The sequence below is a fragment of the Antechinus flavipes genome, chromosome 2, assembly GCF_016432865.1.
Source record: "Antechinus flavipes isolate AdamAnt ecotype Samford, QLD, Australia chromosome 2, AdamAnt_v2, whole genome shotgun sequence".
In the NCBI taxonomy this organism is placed as follows: Eukaryota; Metazoa; Chordata; class Mammalia; order Dasyuromorphia; family Dasyuridae; genus Antechinus; species Antechinus flavipes.
In genome coordinates this window covers 448,077,457-448,092,781 of record NC_067399.1, presented here as the reverse complement: position 1 = coordinate 448,092,781, position 15,325 = coordinate 448,077,457, and the positions used below count along the sequence as shown (strand labels likewise).

The following is a 15,325-nucleotide window of genomic DNA, read 5'->3' as shown; positions in this document are numbered from 1 at the left end:
AGACATCACATGTATGTAGCTGCAAGTTAGCTTCTGGCCATCTGTTTGCATACACTGAGAGGTTCCAAGCCTTTCAGACTGGTTTATATATAAAAACTAATTTCCAAATTGGAATCTTCTTAGGTGGGTTTTCAAAGCTTTTGTTACCTGTTGTTTCACTTGTTGGTTCCAACTCTCTTCTAGCTGCTGTCCTGTTTGGAGAAGAGAGGGTTAGACACTGAAGGGATTCTGAGAGTATCTGGCTCCCAGACCAGGATTAAGGTAATTGGGGTTTTTTTGTTTGCTTTTATTAGTAGTATCTTTTAAACTAGCTTTCATATTCATCTGTGCACATGGTGGTCTCTGTTCCTGGCATTTTTATTAATGAGCAACATATGGCCAGTAGAAATGTTCTCTTATTGGCCTATGCATTTTGTGAATTGGTGTGGATAATTAAACATGAATGTTTGTTGAATGGGTGAAATGCAAATTCAGTACATGGATACATTCATTTGGGGTGGTTCTATTTAATTTCATTTGATTTTTTTAAAACCCTTGCTTTGACTATCTTATCTTCCACCTTTCTTTTTCTGCCCACATTTCCTCTTCCTGGTTCTCATGTTTGGAACAATTTTCATCTAGTTTTCTTAAATTCACCTTAAGACTCACCTTATTTTTCTAGCCATCAAAAACACTGATTCTTAGAGTTGAAAGAATAATCATTATTAAACACTTCTCATATACCAAGTATTCTGCTAAGCACTGAAGACAGCCCCATTCTCCAAGAGCTCACATTCTATTAGGGGAAACAATAAAAAGAGAATTCTATGAGCCCAGTGTGAGGACAGGACTGAAAATCCTATCAGCATGTGAAAGGACATAGGGCAAGACTCTGGAATACTTCTTTTGGTCCGATAACACTGGTCAGAGTTCTGGAGGGCCTAGAGGCAGGTGACATGATAAGACCAATGGTTCTCTGTCACACCACAAAGGTTATATTTTCATCCACACTATAAGCAACCATATATTCTTCAATTCCTTGGATTGTAGATGGCCAGGAGTTTGGGGGAAGAGGAGAAGGGATATTTCTCTTGGCAGTGAGTAATCCAATATGTTAAACTTGTGTTTATACACATTTCTATACATAATTCTACAATTATCATTTTGTACAAGATTAAAAAGAAAGAGAAAGAAAACAAAATGCAAGCAAACAATAAAAAAAAGTTGTGATCTATATTCAGTTCCCACAGTACAGATGGCTTTCTTCTTCATCACCAGATCATTTAAACTGGCCTGAATCAACTCACTGTTGAAAAGAGCCATGTCCGTTATAATTGATCATCATATAATCTTTCTACAACCCTATTCTCAAAGAGTCATCATCCCCTTTTTTAAGTGTTTCTGAAATATAGTAACTGTTTTCTAGGACTATCACTTCTTTTCCTGGAATTCCCATGGATTGCAGGATCTACTGGGTAATTAGGATAATATTGTACTACAATTAGCTTGAGTCCCTTCCCCAGGCCATCTAAATTCAGTTACAACATCTTCCTAGCAAATCAAAAATAAGAACAAGTATTTTTAAAAATATTTCATTAGGATGAAACTAATTAGCAAAGGAATAGAGAAACATATTTCTGGAGGGTTTGTAATTCAAAACGCCCAGTTACCCAAAAATAATGGGGGTGCCAGGGAGATGGGGAAGAAAATTGGAATTCATTATCCCTTGAAAGGCTTGTGTATCAAGATGAAGGAATTGTTTCTCTCATGGTCAGATTGAGTAAAGAAGATAGACTCCTTCGTCATCTCTTTTCATCTTGGTCTTTGTAGCTGGTTGGAATACTATATAGCAGTGAGCCTCCCTATACTGTATACTTGTTTCATAGGGAGTTAGGCTTATGGGTTCATTCCACCTTCAGCTGTTTTTTGGAAATAGAACGTGGCTAATGTAACTTATATGGAATCATCCCTACCTGAGCAGACCAAGTCTCATGCCATCATGTTTTAATTTGACTCCCTACCTTCAGTGGCTCAGGGACTGGTTCCTTTTCTCTGCATCTCAGAACGTGTTTGGACTCTTGGTTTGTACCGTCACAACCTCACTGAAGTTCACCTGTAGGTTTTTAGACACATATATTACAGGATGTCAGGCCTGGAACTCTAATCAAGCTAATCCTTGAAGCCTAGAGTCTTATGGGAAGTGTTATTGTCTGTATTCTATTCAGGGGGTAGGAAAAGGAGGGGATTGTTAGAAAACAAAACCTGCACATAAATAAAATAAATATAACATTGTAAGTAGGGAAAAGTACTTAGACTGAGGGGCACAGGGCAAGCCTCACAGAGAAGATAGTTGAAGAAAGGAAGGCAAAGATTTCTAGAGGCAAAGTTGAAGAGACAATGGATTCCAGGTATTGGGGGTGTGCAAATGGAGTATTGCATTGGGAATAGTTTATATTCCAGTCTAACATGGAGGTTAGGATGGAGCGTAAAATTAAAATAAGGCTGGGAAGATGAGTTGGAGCCAGATTTAGAAATTCCTTAAGGGCCAACCTGAGGAGTTTGTATTTTATCCAAGAAACATGAGGAAGCCCTTGGAGGTCTTAGAGAATGGATGTGACCTTTGCCTTAGATTATTTTGGCTGCTTTTTGAAGGTTGGATAAGAGAAGAAAAAGACCAAAAGGGGAGAGATCAATTAGGTGGATGTTACATCATCCAGATAAGAGAAGATTGAGGGACAGAATTAGAGGGATAATTATATATTTAGACAAAAGAAAAAGGATATGAGAGACATTGGTTCTACATGAATCTGGGTGCTACCCCATGTTCTTGTTTTCAGATTTTACAGCAGAAGCTGGAGAGAGATTTCTATGCAGGTCTCTTCAACTGGGATGATGTCCATCAAAATGACGCGTCGGGCTTGCTGAAGAGGTTCATCCGAGAGCTCCCTACTCCACTGCTTACGGCTGAGTACCTGCCTGCCTTCACCGTGGTACAGAGTGAGTCGTCTCTCTTGGGGTCGGGGTGAAGAGGGGAATGGCGGAGGCTCAGGGCATCCTCCTGTTTTGTAAATAAACTCCTTTCCAAAAGCGGAATGGCAGCCTCCAGCGGGGTCTCCCGATACAGGACCGCCACTTGTTAGTGATGTGAGAGAGGAAATTTTGTCCACACAAAGTTACAAACTGCTTGTCCCCCTGCCTTGGTGATGCTCATTCTCAATTCTGTAGAGACTTTAAATGTATAAAAGAAGAACCAACTGGCAGGAGCGTGCTGAGTCTTCCTTGGGGAGAGGCAGCAAGAAGCCGAGTTCTGTGTGGGAGTCTATCCCAGCTCTCAGGGAGGGTGCTTGTTGGGATGTGTGAGCTGAGTGCCAAATGCTCTTCGTGTGGTACGGAGATTATGTAGGTGTGTTTCTTTTTGCTTAGAAGACACTATAAAAGACTGAGAAGTTTCCTTTGGGGATCAGTACTCTCTTTGCAAGTAGAAATTTCTTTTATTTCCCTGGGAAGTAACTTGTCAGGCCTTGTTGATAAGAGCCATGTTTCTGTTCATTAATCACTCAATGGACATTTTCTAAAAAACACTTTATTATGTGTTGTCCATTACACTAGACATTGCAGTTACAAGGACAAAAATAAAATTCCTGCCCTCAAGGAGCTTGTCTTCTAACACATATAAATATATATAAAATATAGAAACAGTTAGAGTCTGGATATGTGATTTTATTAATCGTGGAAACTCTCAGGTGAGGAAATCCTTCCCTCTTAGAACCTTCTCTAATACTTTATAGTATTACTTCATATACAGAAAAGGGTATCATTTTTTTTTTTTTTTGCCTTCCCAGTGGATAGGATCAAGGATGGAGAAGAGAGAGAATTTAAATCTGAAAGTAAAAATTTAAAAATTAAAGGAAAAAGTACTTATAGACCTAGGAAGTTTCCAAGAGCCTTAAGAGGTAAATAATTATATCATAGTCTGTGTTAGAGGTAAGGCTCAAGTGTTTCTGATTTTGGAAGCATTATTGTAGCTATTATACCCCTTTGCCTCTTAGTGTATTATTCATTACTAACTATAATAGTTATAATTAATTTTGTTTTTCTTGCCTTCTCAATGATGGGAGAGGGGAACAGAAAGGAGAGAATTTGGAATTCAAAATCAAATAAAATAGAAATTTAAAATCATATTATGCATTATTCAAAGTATAAGTAAGGAGCAATTAGATAGTACAGTGGATAAGCCCTGAAGTCAGGAGGACCAAATTTAAATGAGGCCTCAGATATTTAACACTGTTAATTGTGTGCCTCTGGGCAAGTCACTTAACCTCAATTGCCTCATCCTCCAAAAAAGAAAAAAAAAGAAAGCAAAATATATGCAAAATAAACACTAAATAATTTTGGGGGGTGGAAGAGAATCACTAGTATCTATGAGAATTTTAAAAACCACTTTTGTAGCATCTGAGCTAAACTTTGAAGGAAATTAAGAATTCTAAGAAACAGAGAGTAGGAAGAAGTACATTTCCTTATTATACTCACTGGCTCTTCCTGGAGTTGAGATTGTTGCTAAAAAATGTGTTGACACATCTAGAGGAAAAAAATACCCTGAAGTTTTACAACAACAACAATAATGAGAATTTATTAAGTATCTATTATGTGCCAGGCACTATACCAAGTATTTTATAAACATTACCTCATTTGATCATCTCAACAACTCTGGGAGCTGGGTACTATTATTATTCCTGTTTTACAAATAAGGAAACTGAGGCAAAAAGAGGTTGTGTTTTGCCCAGAGTCATAGAGGTAGTAAGTATCTGAAGACACATTTTAATTCAAGTCTTCCGGACTCTACTCCAGAGCTCTCTCATATATACCTAGCTTCCTCTCCACAAAATCCAAAATAGGGTAAGAGACTTTCAGAAGATATAGTACTAAGTGTCAAGATACGATATTAAGGAAAAAAACAAAAAGATACAAAAGATTAGATTTCTGATGCCTTTCTATATAAAGTGGTTGGGGGCTTGTTCATTCAATGTGACTGGATTCTGTAAGCATTTATTTTTATTTGTTTATTTGCTTTTGCTGAGATAATTGGGGTTAAGTGACTTGCCCAGAGTGTCACAACTAGGAAGTATTAAGTGTCTGAGGTTGGATTTGAACTCATGGCCCTCCTGATTTCATGGACTGTGCTCTATCCACTGTGCTATCTAGCCGCCCCTGTAAGCATTTATTTAAATGCATTCTATGTGCTAAGCATACCTTGACAAATTAAAACGACTCCTTTCCTTTAGGAACTTATATAAAACAATAGGTTCAAAGCTGGAAGGGAGATCAGAGACCATAGAATCCAATCCCTTCATTTTATAGTTAAGGAAACTGAGACATGGATAGATTAAGTGGCTTGTTCAGTGTCACATACTAAGGATCTGAGATGAGATTTGAACATGATTCTTTCTCATTCTGAGTCTAGCGCCCTGAATTCTCCCTTTCATAAATCGCCCACCTGCTATGGGTTTGAACCTCCCCAGTTGCATCACAGAGATCTCTACTGCTTTTCCCCCAAACAGATATCCCAGACCTGAAGCAACGATTACAGGCTCTGAATCTGCTCATCTTAATTCTTCCTGAAGCTAACAGAAACACTTTGAAGGTAAGGCCTCCAATCTCACTCTGCTCTCCCTTCGGAACTCAGTATTTCCCCTATTCCCTTACCCTGAGCATCTCTAAATATTTAATGCTTTCCTTGCCCCTCCATCATTCTAGACAGCTTTGGAGCTGACCCCAACCTGTTAGCACACATGTGCCAAAGGTCGTACTTTGTCCTTGACCAGGACTTACAAAGACATCATTGGCTAATGGAATTATTGGCTTTCACTCATGGGGGCATCACAGGGGATATATGACTCAATCTATAGTGTACCCAAGTCACATACATGCCATGTGATGACGAGGTTTTACTTGGATGCCTCAGGTGATCCTGGGTCCATAGAAACTAAGCCAGTGGAGCCCAAACCCCAACAAGCCTTTTCTAGTTGGAAAATGATGAGCTAATGGACTAGAGCAGACTATGGGAGCTTTCTTCAAGGACCAGCCTAGCTGAGGTCAGAAAGATTCATTGTCCCAAGATTAGTCACTACAAAAACTGCTGGGAAAACTGGAATACAGAACGGCAGAAACTAGGTCTAGACTGACTCCTTACAAAGGAGCTAAGGTCAAAAGGGGCACATAATTTAGATATAAAGGGAGATCATAGGCAGTTTACCTGTCAGTTCTATGAAGAAGGAAAGAACAAGAGAGAGAGAGAAAGAACATTATGAAATGTAAAATGATTTATTTTGATTATATTAAAAAGTTTTAGCACAAACAATATTAGTCATTAGGTAATGATTTTTTTTTTTTGCTAGAGCAATTCGTGAAACTATATGTAAAGATTCAGAGAGGATACTCTCTGTACTAGTAAAGGCAACAAGGACATCACATCGGTGAAAACACAGAACTTTGAGAGTATGGAAATCAGAATTATTGTTGCAACATTTTAGCTCTCCTTCCCTCATTAGAAGGAAATAAGTGTGGTTATAGGTATTCTCTTTTTCACCTTTATGAGATGCTAGTTGTGATACAGTAAAAATGAACGTTTAATGACATGGGTTCAGATTATGACTCTACTACTTTTCAAATAATTATGCATAATATCTAAGAATTTTAATTTCTGTAAAATGAGAGGAGAAATTAGGGCTAATCACAGTGGGATGCCATGATGTTACAGAAAAAGAAGCTGGGAAGAAGAGAAGGGGAGTGCTAGCTTAAGGTTATTGAGCTAGTAAGCGTTAGAGCTGGGATTTGAATTCAGATCCTGAGTCCAAATCCTCCTTGCTTCCTCTGACCCTGTATTGTTCCTCCTTCCCCCCCAGGCTCTGCTGGAATTTCTCAGGAAGGTTGCTTCTCGAGAGAAGAACAATAAAATGACTTTGTGGAATGTTTCCATGGTGATGGCACCAAATCTCTTCATGCATAAAGGGCAGCCTCACAGAATCCCAGAGGGAAAGGGGAAGCAGCTGGCCGAGGGTGCTGCCGATGTCGTCCGGGCCATGATCCATTACCAGGACCTTCTGTGGACTGTAAGTCGGGGCTGAGAGCATGGAGAAGGGGCCGGCTCTGTCCTCAGCCAAATGGTGACAGATCCCAGAAAGTTATTTATGAAATGAAAAAAACAATCCTGTTTCTACCACTTTGTATTTTCCTTTTTGATATGTTATCATATATGATAACAAGGGGTTTCACAAATCATAAAATACTGTATAATTGCCAGCTGTTATTATTTTTGTGATTCATAAAGCTAAATGAAGAAAATTCAAGTTAAAGAGGGTTATCATGACTGAGTTTTTGTTAATGAATGTTTAAAAAATGGATCTATTCAGGGGTATTATTCCTTGTATGAAAATGCTTTAAATTTTCAAAATGTTCTATCGTAGGAACACAGTCCTGGGCACCTGAGTGCTAGCTGTTCAGTGTACACTTAGTGATTTAAATTAATCCCTTTAAATAAGAGAATGCCCCTTGGACATTTCAAATATAATTTTGTTTATGCACATTACTGCTGTGGTAAGTAAAGTGTGTCATCATTTTATACATTTCACCCTTGACATGCTGCTTGGGAATCCGCCTGATGCATTTCACTGGAAGCTTCAGTGCTGTAATGGAAGAAGCAGTATGATTGAGTAAGAAGAGTGATGGATTTGGATGGAGCCACAGGTCCTGGGTTTAAATCCTGGCCCTGTCGTTTAATATCTATATGGTCTTGTGCAAAACAGTTAAGCTTTCAGTCTCCTTATATATAAGACGAAGAGAACGGGATCAGAGCTTTCATATCTCTTCCAGCTTTCAGTGTATGGTCTTATGATAGCCTCCTCCCCAAAGGAATGATGGCCTCTGGCACAATCCTAATTTGCTACCAGGTAACTGTTCCCTGAGGCCCTTGGGGTCACTGGTAGAAGTAGAATTCCGCCCCTCTCCCCATGTCCACCTCATTTCCCTCCCTCCTGAGCCCACACTGACTGAACTGCAGCCGGGTTTTTTTTTTTTTTTGGTGTTAGGTCTCCTCCTTCTTGGTTGCCCAAGTCCGGAAACTGAATGAGTCCAGCAGCTGGAGGCATCAGTTCTATGACAGACGGATCAAGAACTTCCTTAGGAAGATTCACACGGACAAGGACAAGGGGAACAAGACCTCTGCGGAGGTGAGTGTGGAGCCGTGGCCCATTTTCACTTTGATTCAGTGAATATTGCAGTGTCTGCTGTACGCTGTATTCACTGCTGTAAGGCAGTGGCAAAGTTCATTCTGTAAAACATGGCACCTGCTCTGATGCGGCTTAAGTATAGTCTCATTGCCAGGAAAACTTGACAGATTCCACTGATAATTTGGGAGTTCATATGCAAAAGATGAGGTTCAAAATTGAGCTTGCTCATAGGGTTCTGAATTTGGGGTCAGAGGATTTGATTTTGAATTCTGACTCTGCCACTAACCGCCAGACAGTTTTGGGCAAATTAACTCACTTTTCTTGGCTTCAGTTTCCATCTATAAAAAGAAGGGGTTAGACTATATGGCTTTTTTGTGGCCCTTCCAACTTTATAAATCTATGATCTCACCTCCATAGATTGACCCAGCAGTAGCCATGTACTGATCTAGGGGTCATAGGCAATGGGATCTGATTTTTAGGAACAACTTCTTGCCATCTCTAAGGTCCTTTCTATCTCTCACGCCTGAGAACCATTTGGTTTCCTTGCTCTGAAGTCATAGAATCCCAGAGTTAGAAGGGACAGAAGGGAATACCATTTATTATCTATCTATCTATCTATCTCTCTATCTATAGAATACCATGTTAAATATTATTATTTAATTATTAGTCATGCTATTTGCCAGGTACTGTGCTAATCACTTTTTTACAGATATCTCATCTTGATCCTCAGAATATAGATGCTACTATTACCTTTTTATAATTGAGGAAACTGAGGCATGCAGAAGTTGTCACATATTGCAGATCTCACAGCAATTACACGTCTGAGGCTGAATTTGGGCTCAGTTCTTCTGTCTCTAGACCCAGAGCTTTATCGGCTGAGCCACCAGAGAGGGGACCTCAGAAACAGTTCTCTCTCAGCCCAAACCTAAGCAGAAATTCCTTGTAGGAGAATCTTAGATAAGTGACCATCCAAACCCTTTCGATCTCCAACAGTGGTAAACCCACTATTCCCTTGAAGAATCTCATTCCAATTTTGGAAGTTTTCCTGCTTGTTTACCGACTGACTGACTAAATCTATGCAATTCCCATTCATTGCTTTTCATTCTTAACTCCTGGGATCAAGAAGAAAAAAGTATTTTTTTTCCCCCATGATTGCTCTCCCACTATTTGAAAGCACTTCTCATTTCCCACCCTAAGACTTCACTTACTGCCTGTGTTACCTTAAAGACACTCTCTGGGCCTTTTTATTCGTCTGTAAGATAAGGGGGTTGGACTAGATGACCTTTGACATCTCTTCCAGCTTTTAAACCTGTGACCTTATTATCTCTGAACCTCCTGGGAAATGACCGAGCTACGGTGGGTATCTCTGTGACAGAGAGCAGGAAGAGGAGGGAACGAGCACTGTACTTTTCTGGGTTTAACTGGCAGTTTTTCTGGAGCCTTGGCTAGGGGATGAAGGGAAATGCTTGAGATTCAGGTGTCTTGCCTCCGCCAATGGTTCCGTTTCAGGCTGGTCATTTTAAACAGAATCTAGGCCATCTCTGAACACCTGGGGGCGCTCCAACTTTATTCCCAAGTTCTAACTGGGCTGCTGATTCAATTTGGCTGAGAGGTTGTTTTTATGTATTTATTTGTGTCGACAGCTCTTAGCACTGTGAAAAGACGGAGGCTGGCTGGCTGAATGTGAGCCATTGTTTTCAACCTGGCTCCCTGGCACCCAAGCCCGGGCCTTCTCTGGGCTCTTTGCTAGGTGTCCCAGCTCCTCCCAGCTAGGGGGCTTGGGTCGGGGTGGGAGACCTTTGCAGCTGGGTGCCCGGAGGCAGAGGAGGGGGTGTAGCTCCAGCCTAAAAACAAAGGGATTCAGAGCTTCAGCAGCCTCTTGGCCATGTGCTGCAGCAGAAAGCCCCCACCCCACCGAGGACCCCACCCTCATTTTGGGTTCTTGAATGCACCGGTGACACTATTTTGGGCTAAAACCCAGAAAAGTCCTGGGTGAGCATGGATGTCTGTGGTCCGTGGTTTCTCTCTCTTTAGCTTCCCAAGTCCATTGTGTATGAGGGTTTGTTCTAAAGACCACCCAGGCAGCTCGGTGGTGAAGTTGGAGCGCTGAGCCTGGAACCAGGAAGACTCATCTTCATGAGTTCAAATCTGGCCTCAGACATATACTAGCTGGGTAACCTTGAGCAAATCAGTTTGCCTCAGTTTCCTCATCTGTAAAATGAGCTAAAGAGAGAAACGGCAAAACAAACAACCAATCAAAAAAAAAAAAAAAAAGCCAAATGAGGTCACAAAGATTCAGCCATGACTCAATAACAAAAAAGGGTCACTCACTGTGTTCACTTGCCATTTTATTAAACTTTTTGTGTTCACTCAGTGTGTATGTATGCATATATGGTGGCTCTCTATTGCCTTTAGAACAACACATGTATGATCTCCCAAGTCAAACTTTCTTCCCTAATTTTGCTCAATCTTTTCAGCTTTATTTCAGAATGAGGCTCATTTCATCCTTCTTCCTCTTCAATCAGATCGTGCTACCCATCTTTTCTCTAGTCTTGTCCCAGTTTTTTGTAGTCTGTTCCCCATTCCTGAAGCTCTCTCCTCCCCTCTGCCTTTTGAAACCATTCTCATCCTTCAAGTCAGATGTCAGTTGTCCGTGAGCTATTGAGTACATGAAAAATTGTTTATGAAGCATGCTGGAGGATACAAATAGAAAAGTGAGACTTTCTGCTTTCATGGAGCTTATATTTTAATTGGAAGATATTTAGTAACATTTGAATTATTAATTCACTATATGAGAATTCACCTACAGATCTGATGGGAAAATCTTAGTCCTAAGAGGACAGAAATAGTTCTTTTCTTCCTTAAATTTTCTTAAGTGTACTTTGTCTCTTTCCTTTCACTATCTTATATTCTAAACTGTGTTGATAAATGTTTAATAACTGGCTCTTTTGGAGAGGAGGGGGCATTTTTGCACATGATACATTAAATTTTAATCTACATTATTAATATTTTCACCACCATATCTTAAGTCTAGATGATCAACAAGTCAATAAATCAAATTCTGAGTTGTAGCGTTCGCCAGTTTTCAATGTGTAAACACGCTGGAAATTTAATAATTGCCTAGTTAACATTTTACTCTTTGTGACCCCGTTTAAGGATTTTCTTGCCAGAAATATTGAAGTGATTTGCCATTTCCTTCTCATTTTTCAGGTGAGGAAACTGAGGCAAGTAGAGTTAAGTGACTTGCCCAGTGTTACACAACAAGTCTAAGGTCAGATCTGATGAGTCTTCCTCACTCTGTACCTGGCATTCTATTCACAGCAACACCCAGCTGCTCAGGCTTGAACAACCCTGCTTGTATCTTATGTGTACACATAGTAAATCCCTGCAGTGAATCTTAAGTTCCTTTAAAGTAGGAACTTTTGTAATTTTTCATCTTTATACTTCTCCCTTCCCCCACTCCTACTTGCATATAAACCAACACTTTGATAGATCTGTGATCTCATAATTCACAGCTTTAGGGCATGTCCAAGAGAATATCAAAATAAATAATAATAAAAAGGATAGTTTTTATAGCAGTGACCAGAATGAGCTTATTAAAAACATGTTGTAGAAGTAATAGTAATGTTCTGGGATGACTAGCTGTAAATGACATTGCCATTTTTATTAGTACAATGATCCACAACTACACTGAAGGATTTATGATGAAAAAATCCTATCTATACCCAGAAAAGGAACTGATTGTCTGAGTATAGATTAAAGCATTCTCCCTCCTTCTCTCTCTCTCTCTGTCTGTCTCTCTCTCTGTCTCTCTCACTTTAATTTTTCTTGAGGGTTTTTATTTTCATTAAGGTAGGAAGTGTATGTTTTCTTTCACAACTTGACTTTATGGAAATGTTTTGCATAACTTCACATGTGGTTTCTTAATTGTGGGTGGGGATAAAGGAGAGAACCTAGAACTCAAAAATTTAAAAAAAACAAATGTAAAAAAAAATTTTGTCTTAAATGTAACTGGGGGAAAAAATTAAATAAATAAAATTCAGAAGAAAAGTACCAGTTCACAGGATTTTTGTAATGATCAAGTGAAATAAGTTATTAAATATATTTTGCAAATCTTAAAAAAAAAGAAAAAGAAAATATAGGTAGTAATTGAATTGTGCACTTCTCTGTTCAGCCTTCTAAAGTCTGTATCATTCATTTATTCACTCAATTAGTATTTATCAAAAACCTCCTTTGTATGAGGCATTATGCAAAAACAAAGTACTTATCCTCTATGACCTTAAATTCTCTCAGGGGAAGATTCATTTGTACAGATAAGTAAATGCAAAATAGATATTTTTATAAGTTGTTTCAGAAGAGAAGACACTAACCCCTGGAAAAGGATTGACCTTGTGGAGAAGATGACAGCTAGGTGGGGCACAGTGGATAGGACTCTGGCTTAGAGTCAGAAATGTGACTTCAGATACTTACTGGAAGAATCCTGTCTGCCTCAGTTTCCTCATCTATAAAATGAGTTTTAGAAGTCAATGGTAAAGCATTCTGGTACCTCTGCCAAGAAACCCCCAAGTGAGGTCACAGTGAGGCAGACATGACTCCAGCAACTGAATAACCACAAATAAGACTCCCATCTCCTTGCCAAGAAAACCCCAAAGGGCATCACAAAGATGGGAATGTGACTGAACAGCAACAATGAGATGGCCCTCGAGGAGAGCCTTGAAGGAAACCGGGGGCTCTGAGAGTAGAGAGAAGGAGGGAAGTACATTTCAGGCAGGGAAGACAGGAAGCAGAGAAAGGAGATGGAATGGAGAGTGCATACATGTCAGATCCACAGGCATTATATGTGTAACTGTCATATACCAGGTGCCTGCTAAAGGCTGGAAATACAAATATGTGCAGAAAAAAAAGCAGTTCCTTCTCTCAAGGAGCTTATATTCTAATGGGAGAAGATAATCTGAAAGGAAGCCGAAAAATGATGAAAGCACCTAGTGAATTGGACCTTGTAAAGCAATTCTGCAGAGGAATGGAGACGTGGCTGGTCTGGGTTATTGTTGTTTGGTTCTTCAGTCCTGTCCAATTCTTTCTGACCCCATGGACCATACTATGCATGGGGTTTTCTTGGCAAAGGTACCAGAGTAGTTGGCTATTTATTTTTCCATTGGATTAAGGCAAACAGAAGATCATACAGGTTATAAGGGTTTTCAGCTGAACTTGAACTCAGATCTCCTGACTGCAGATCCAGCATTCTATTCCCTGAGCCATCTAGTAAGTTTGGGCTTCTTCCTTAAACAGGAGGCTCTGGGAAGAATCAGTTAATCACAGGGAGAGAGGTCCAAGGGCAGAGGGTACTTCCAGTGGGAGAAATCTAGAGGCGGGACGATCTTGCAGGAGGGCATTGTAGAGAAAGTCCAGAGAGTCCGGGGTGCAGCCTCTGGAGCAATGAGAGGAACCCTGTTCTCCTTTAACAAGTGTCATGTCTGTACTTGCATGTGTGTGTCCTTCATTCCTCAGCCATCCAAAGTGGTGAAAATCCAGGCTGCTCTGCTCCTGAAGGACTGCTTGGAAGTGCATCTTCATAACGGCACCAAAGCAGCTGATGTGCTGAAGCAGTTCCAGAGGCACCTCTGCTCCAACAGCTGGAACGTCATGAATTCTGTCAGCCCCATCCAATGGTAACTCCTGCCTGGAAACTCGGGGGGCTAGTGAGCGGTCTGGCAGTGATGGAAAGAGTGTCGCGTTCAGAACCAGCAGACCCTAGTTTTAATATTGCCTCTGCAGTTTAGCTTGTGCCTATAAAAATTAAACAATCTGTTTAGCCTTCTCACCTCCTAAGTGCTTTGTTCTAACCACTAAGCTTTGTGGATAATGATTCCTCTGGTCCTCAGTTTTTCCTTCTATAAAATGAAAGGCTTACACTGGGGTCTCTAAAGTACCTTCCTGCTTTAAATGCAAACTTCAGGCTGGAAGACCCCTAGACTCACACCCCAGACTGCTTAACTATCTCTGTAGACGTGTATAAGTCGGTTTCCTCCTCTGTAAAATGTGAGTGTTGGACTAGATGACCTCTAAGGTTCCTTTTAACTCTTGAGTCTCTGATGGCATATTGGTGTCAGAGCATTAACCTTAGCATTGAATACTCTCGTATGTCCCCAAAGATCTTTAGGAGGCACATAGTTGTCCAGGGTACCAATGGTATAATGAGAAAGAATCCTCTCCCCTCAGAGAAAAAAGTGAATTTGAGCAGAGTCTGGGCAATGTTTTGAAGAACAGCTGACCTCTTAGTTAATATCCATTCATGCCTTGGTCGTAGAGGGAAAGACAAAGTGACTTTTGTGGAAGAAGAGGATAATAATTTCCATTTCTATCATGCTTCTATATTCTAAATAATCTACATGTACATAGTGCTTCTTCCCTCCCCACCTTGCTCATAGTATGTAGGATCCTAACAGAAAGTAAGACCCAGGATTCACCTCATCATTGCTGCCTGCCAAGAACTGCTGCTCTATTTGGAACAGAGGAAGCAGGGGTTCAAGTTCAGTTCACTTAGGTGATTTTGTGATTTTAGTGAGACTTTGCCCTCTCCCAGCACAAAAAAAGAATCTTTGAAGTCTCTGTTTCATGTCTTCATTTTGCACACATGGAAGTCAAATCTCAAAGAAGGGAAAGACTTTCCCCAGAGCCATAGAGGTAGTAACGTGTGGAACCAGGATTAAAATCTAGTTCTCCAGATTCCCAAGTCCAATGTTCTTACATACCTTTAATGCAAATTTAAACTTAATCATAGTTGTTCATTCCAGATAATAACTCTTACGGATTTTTCTTATCATATATCATAGGATTTAGAACTGAAAGTGATCTTATATTTAATTTAGTCCCATTACTACAGTTCAGAGATACAGAAACTGTAACCTGAGAGAGAAAATTATTTGTCCAAGATTACAAAAGTAGTCGATATCAAAATTCAGATTCAAACTCAGCTAAGATAACACAGGGCTCAAATTATTCCATAACAAGTATTATCTCAAGGGAAAACACCTGCCAATGAATGTAACAGACTAAGGTCCCAGATCTCCTTACATTACCATACCTTTATCCACTCCTAGCCAGAAGGGAGGTAGATGGTT

General features: G+C 40.0%; 1 protein-coding gene across 2 annotated transcripts in view; it reads left to right on the top strand.

The window, feature by feature from the left end:
* Positions 1 to 15,325, top strand: part of ARHGAP40 (Rho GTPase activating protein 40) — a 115,313-nt gene that overhangs the window by 92,318 nt on the left and 7,670 nt on the right. For both annotated transcript variants that reach the window (XM_051979318.1, XM_051979317.1), the window contains exons 8-13: positions 184 to 261; positions 2,817 to 2,976; positions 5,538 to 5,620; positions 6,882 to 7,088; positions 8,064 to 8,204; positions 13,713 to 13,873. In XM_051979318.1, coding sequence (XP_051835278.1) covers positions 184 to 261; positions 2,817 to 2,976; positions 5,538 to 5,620; positions 6,882 to 7,088; positions 8,064 to 8,204; positions 13,713 to 13,873 — 830 coding nt within the window. The remainder of the gene's footprint in view (positions 1 to 183; positions 262 to 2,816; positions 2,977 to 5,537; positions 5,621 to 6,881; positions 7,089 to 8,063; positions 8,205 to 13,712; positions 13,874 to 15,325) is intronic.